This window comes from Nycticebus coucang, chromosome 4, assembly GCF_027406575.1.
Source record: "Nycticebus coucang isolate mNycCou1 chromosome 4, mNycCou1.pri, whole genome shotgun sequence".
Classification (NCBI taxonomy): Eukaryota; Metazoa; Chordata; class Mammalia; order Primates; family Lorisidae; genus Nycticebus; species Nycticebus coucang.
Window position 1 is genome coordinate 18,394,483 of NC_069783.1, and position 6,273 is coordinate 18,400,755.

At 41.1% G+C, this 6,273-nt stretch overlaps 1 protein-coding gene across 2 annotated transcripts in view; it reads right to left on the reverse strand.

Annotated features, from left to right (window-relative positions):
- WDR35 (WD repeat domain 35) overlaps nt 1-5,269 on the reverse strand; it is a 66,609-nt gene extending 61,340 nt beyond the window's left edge. For both annotated transcript variants that reach the window (XM_053588638.1, XM_053588637.1), the window contains exons 1-2: nt 5,142-5,269; nt 4,260-4,377 (exon numbers count right to left, since the gene is read on the reverse strand). In XM_053588638.1, the coding sequence (XP_053444613.1) occupies nt 4,260-4,377; nt 5,142-5,165 (142 nt within the window). In that variant the 5' untranslated portion in view covers nt 5,166-5,269. The remainder of the gene's footprint in view (nt 1-4,259; nt 4,378-5,141) is intronic.
- Between the last annotated feature and the right edge of the window lie 1,004 nt (nt 5,270-6,273).

The following is a 6,273-nucleotide window of genomic DNA, read 5'->3' on the forward strand; positions in this document are numbered from 1 at the left end:
TGCGGAGGAAATTTGGCCTACACGGCCCTACCAAGTAACTGGACAGGCTATTGCATAACCGCCCATCTACTCCCTGATATCTCTATTATACTAGGAGATCAACCTGTTCCTCTCCCCAGTCTTGATTATATAGCTGGACATCCACGCTCTACAAGAGCTATTCAACTTATCCCACTAATAGCAGGACTAGGCATCACTACAGCAGTAACCACAGGAGTTACCGGAACAGGAATATCTATACATTCCTACCACAAACTGTCTCGTCAACTAATAGAGGATGTCTCAGCTCTTTCTGAAACAATTCGCGATCTTCAAGATCAAATAGACTCCCTAGCAGAAGTAGTCCTACAAAATCGTAGAGGCTTAGATCTCCTCACGGCAGAGCAGGGAGGTATCTATTTGGCTTTACAGGGAAAATGCTGTTTTTACACCAACAAGTCAGGCATTGTTCGAGACAAGATAAAAACCCTGCAAGACCAGCTCAAAGAAAGAAGAAAGGAACTTGGTGATAACCCCCTTTGGACAGGACTCAATGGACTTCTCCCTTATCTCCTCCCGCTCCTAGGCCCCCTTTTAGGTCTTCTATTAGTCCTTTCCTTTGGCCCCTGGCTATTCAAAAAGGTCACTACCTTCATTAAACAACAAATAGACTCTGCACTAGCAAAACCAATTCAAATTCACTACCATCGCCTAGCTTTATCTGACCAGGTAGCCGACTATTCCTTATCTCATGGCTTCCCCTTATAATGAGGTCAGTGTATAGATCAGAGGTACACTTACCCATTCCTAATAAAAGGAAAAAAGGGTATGGACACCGAGTTGAGTGCACAGCAAAGCATTGCAAGAGAAGGCCCCACAATCCTTCGACCTCCCGATCCCAAGGAGACGTCAAATGAAGGATCAGACCCCCTCTGATTTTTCTCTGAGAGCAAACCTGGCTTGCATAGAGGTTGGTATCAAAAATTTCACTTACCTCTCCTCTCCAAAAGATACCGCAAATAACAAATGTGGATCTGGGAAATCCACGAGAGGAGCCAGGTCACTACTCCCTCTCTTGGTTAATGCCCACCTCCTTAAAACAAAAAGGGAGGAGATGTCGGAAGCCATATAAGGTACAGCTAGGCCTTACTTCCTCTTTAAGTAAAAAACAGTTTCACCTTTTCCCGGTAACTTTACCCGGCAACTAGCCAACCAATCACCTTATGCCCCATCTTACTTACTCTAGCCAATCCCCAGTTAACAACTCCTCTGAACCTCCCAACAAGACACACCCTCCTTCCCCGTAATGCTTATAAGGCACAAGTTTTTTCAATAAAGTTTGAGACTTGATCAGAAAACTGTCTTGTCTCCCTTTCTCGCGCCCCTTGTTTGTTTTTCTCCTTTAGGTGGTCCCTGCGTCCCCGTTGCTGTCCCGCGGGTCAGGACAGTAAAGAGACTGAAGACTGACCACAGAGGAAGGGGAGAATAGTAATATGCTTAAATATGCCAATAACTTAAAACATTTGAACCTCCTGTCTTGAAAACTAATATTTCAAAATACAAGGAAAGTAAAATGCTGGTAAGAGTCAATAAAAGCTGTCCATTAAGTTTAGAACATGAAATTGACTGGTGAGGGAGAGAAAAGGAGAGAAAGGGTAAGTTAGTAATAAGGTCCCTGAGAAGGGGAAAGGAGGTGGGCTCCAGCAAAACATGTGGAAGCTTTGTCTGTGAGAAGATGGAAACCTGACATAAAAAGACGGGGGACGAAGCTGATTCTAGTTCCTTTCCTTCTAGAGCAAGGAAGTGAAAATTGGAATGCAAATTGGTAAAAACTTTTTGGAGGATAATTTGGCTACCATACGAAAAACCTTTATAAATGTATGAACCCTTTGATCCAGTGAATGTCATTTCTAGAAATTTATTCTGGGAACTAATTAAAAGTTTATATAAAGATTTGAACACAAAGATATTGTTGCTTTAATAGGAAAAATGTGGAGATATCTAACTGTCCAACACAAGAATTGGTCAAGCAAATTATGACACACTAATACAAAGGAATTCTAAATAATCATTGAAAATGTTGCCACAGAAGATGATTTACTGATATAGAGGATTGTTGTACTATACTATTGTAGCTAAGCCAAAAAACAGTATACTTACAATGTTGCATCCTTAGTACAAGACAGTGTTTGATATGCAGTAGGCAGGCAATATCTGGTGACCATGACTTGAAAGATTTACTGTATCACCGTTATTATTATTAAATACAACATATTCATCTTGTTAGAATCTTCCAGCCATATTTTTCTTATTTATCTCTTTCAACATGATTTATAATTATTAAGTTCCAAAACAAATCATTTACTCCATTTTCCAAGCTTCCTAGAATCTATTTCCCATCTTGCTAACTAATTTCAAAGACTACTCAAATCACAGCTCATCAAAAGTGCAGAACAGAAAAAAAAGAAGGTTTAACAAAAGAAGTTTTCGATGTTAAAATGAATGCATTTCTTTATGGAGTAACCTTAATCACCCAGGCTCGATCCTCCCACCTCAGCCTCCCGAGTATATGGGAATGCAGGCTCCCACCACCGTGTTTGGCTCATTTTTCTATTTTTTTGTAAAGATGTGGTCTGACTATTTTGCTCAAACTGGTCATGCATTCCTGGCCCCAGGCAATTCTCCTGCTTCAGCTTCCCAAAGTGCTATGATTATAGACGTTAGCCACTGTGCCCAGCCACATTTCTTAATGTTAAGTATAATTTGCTACATATTTTAAGCAAAATAACTGTACACACATATATACATGCACATACATTTGACAATCATAATAAAGAAAAATTATTTTATTTCAACACAATTAAAGAAACTAAAGCACTGAGAGATTAAACTACAAAACATCAGAAGCCAAACTTTGACTATATTTTAGTATGTTCATATAATTAATCCAGCACATCAAAATAATTATGCTCTTCTTTGCTTAGGCTGTCCATAAGCCCTTTGTGTAGTGGTCAAAGAACAAGAACTTAAAAGTGAAATAAACTTGGTTTCAAGTCCCCGCTGTGCCCCTTACTGGCTGTGTGACCTTGGGTTAGTTATTAACTGCTCAGAGTCTCAATTTTCTCACCTGTAATCGACTCCTCAAAATCAGGTGAAATCGACAAACGACATAGTGAAGGTTAAACATCCAGTATGTGGAAAATGCTCAATACCATATTCAAAGCTAGAAGGTAGTACTATTCAAAGTGTGGTATAAGGACCAGCAACCCAGCATCAGAAAAAACACAAATTCTCAGATGTATTCTGGAGGGTGCAGCCAAGAAATCTTTTTAAACAACTTCTTTCGGTGAGTCTTATAATTGAGAAGCAATGATGTAAGGAATCCAAAATACAATGTAGTTTAACCCCTTTCATTTTACAACAGAACAAAGTATAATAAAACCCAAAGATATTCACCTGTTTGCTATAAGTCAAGTTCAGTAGTCTTGTGGCAAAGCTGAAATTCCAACTCTAATTTCCTATCTGCCAGGTGTCCCCAAAGTCACCATACATGGGGCAAATTTTAGCTAAATGTCCCTTTATTCGCAAAATATTCTCTACGTATTGGCCATTTCTTTGTAAAATTCTGTAATGTATATTTTATAAATTAAAGTACATTTAGGTATAATTTCTCATTTTCCCTACATATGGTGACTTTGGAGACACCATGTATATTAATGGATACAAGCTCTTTATCAGACCAACGATTTGCTAACAGATATGTGAAACTGTCTGCTGTATTTCCAGAGAACTAGAAAAGAAAGAAGTCAAGCGGCAAAGCCAAGACATCTATTGATAAAAATATTAAACATAGCCCATTTTCTGTTCTTCGGCACTAAGTACATAATCATTAACGCATCTGAGAAGCAGAAAGGATGATATAGGCCTATAAATAATCTGCCAAATTTCTTACTTAAATGTTTATTCATATGATGTTTACTAGACTCCAAATAATACAGAACAATAGACATAACACAAGACAACATCGTAGCTTAATTGTCATTCTTCATTTTCATTTTCCATCAATAACTTCAGCAAAAGCCATCTGATGTTTACATTCAACATTCTCTGGACTGTATTGCAAAAATACTCCAGAAAAAATACCGCAAAATGTTTAGAGTTTTTTTCCTCTTAAAAGAATTATAATTGCAAAAGACAAGCACCATGAGCAAATCTCGTTAAACAAATGACATCAACCAACTTTCTACCAATTTCAAACATTTGGGCTTGCATTCATTTACCTGTCTGTGTCTCTAATTTCAAAACTTTCAGTAATCCATCTTCACCACCACACGCTATGAACCCTTGGTCCTTGTTCCAGGATACACATTTCAGCTTCACATTATTGGGAATGGCAATCTGTAAAAGCAATCACAGCCACTCTAGCAACTTTTTAGGAAGGACTTGGGAAGTAAGTCTACTGGAGATGAAGGCTGAAGAAAACATTCCAATAAGAAAAAGATGGCCTTACAGAGAGGGGAAGAAAAAAATGAGCTGTTATGAAAACTGGCATGGTTTCTTGAACTGCCCCCGGCTCCACATTTGGGAAAGAAAAGGGCAAAAGACGGTAGTGACTGTGGAAGAAGCTAGTGGACAATGGCCCCCCTCCCAAGCAAGCTCTGTTCCATCTATCTCTGCTCCCCAGGCCATTTTATTAATAATATGTTGCATGATGTTCCAAAAGTAAGTGCGGAGGAGGTATAAATCCATAGCACCAGCACTCCCTTCCCCCACACAAAACTCAGGCTACTCTTTTGTTATTTGTTTTCTCTTGCCCAGAGGCCAAATAATTTAATTCACCTAGATCCACAGGGGAAGGAGGAAAGATAGGATAGCACGTGGTTATCTGTCCCACTGGCCACCCAAAAGAACCTTGCCAGGGGCAGGAGTGGGAGAGTGAGGGATGCTGCGAGCCGGCTGCTGGCTCCGCCAAGACCTAGCTAGAGCTATGGAACCCGCGGGAGGTCCTCCGAGGCTGGACTTGGGGGTCGGCGGCAGGTTGACAGCAGGATGGCAAAGCCGCGATCAGAGCCGATAAAACCGCTCAGCTTCGCGGGAAGGATGCGGGAATTGTCCGTAGACTGCGGGAACGGAGGAGCGAGATAGCCCCCTGGAAAACTCACTTTCTTGCTCAGGTAGAAGAACATCGTGGGAAATCCAAGGGGTTGGGCACGACCGTCAAGGCCCGCAACAGGTAACTGCTTCTACGTCTCCAGTCGCAGCTAGCAGCGGCTCTGAGAGGCTCCGTCTCCCTGGCAACCGCCACCGCCCAGTCGCATCCGGGGCGCCTAATAACACTTCCGGTGACGCCCGAGCCCCGCGCCCCGAGCGTCGTGCGCCTGCGCGGACCCCGGGCGGTCGCGGGGGCTCCGGTTCGAAATGATGTCGCAATTATTTGGTATTTTGTAAGCCCCGTAATCCCAACATTCTTGAAAGTGAAAAGTTATTTGACTGTGTTTGTTAAGCTGGCGCCATCGGCCAAACGAAAGTCCAAAAGTGCGTTCTAAGATCTTTCAAACATTCCCTTGTTCCGTTGGGGACTGGAAAACCCTCTGGAGCAATTTGAGGGTAGGAGGTTTTCTTTATTCTTAACTCTTTTGACATTTTTTAGCAGTTTAGTTAAGCTGTTGCCGCATCTCCGGGAGTCCTTTTAAAGAAATTTGTTTGAACTATGTGTACTTACAGCATTGAATTGCTATTGGGGCGCAGGCTACCATTTTAAAATACGGTAGTTAAACTGGTATTTCCTCGCCTGGGATCGACTGTTCTATATTTCCCTTTTTTCTACCTTACTTCTTCATTCTCCTTTTTCTTTTTGAATGCCTGAGAATTATTACGAAGTGTCAAAATCTAAGGCATAAGGCAGAAATCGAAGTAGATTCACTCTCATGAAATTATTTGGTCTCACCCATTTTTTATTTATTCTGGTTTTCCTTTTACCATAATCTGAGACCACCACTGTTGATTTTTGTGATCTAGCGTGTAATTTGTGCATCAGTAGTTGATTTCCCCACTTGGAGTCTTTCCCTGTCTCGACCAAAAAGTCTTTAAATCCTTTGACCTGGGTCTGTTGCCTTGCCCAGCACATTCTAAAATTGACAGTAGTCCCTAGTGTCTTTCCTATAAAGTCTAAACCCCCATCTAAAATCAGATCTTCCCTCAATCTTATAATGTCTTTACAATGAGTCCCCCTCCCAAGCAAGCTCTGTGCCATCTATCTCCACTCCCCAGGCCATTTTATTAATAATATGTTGC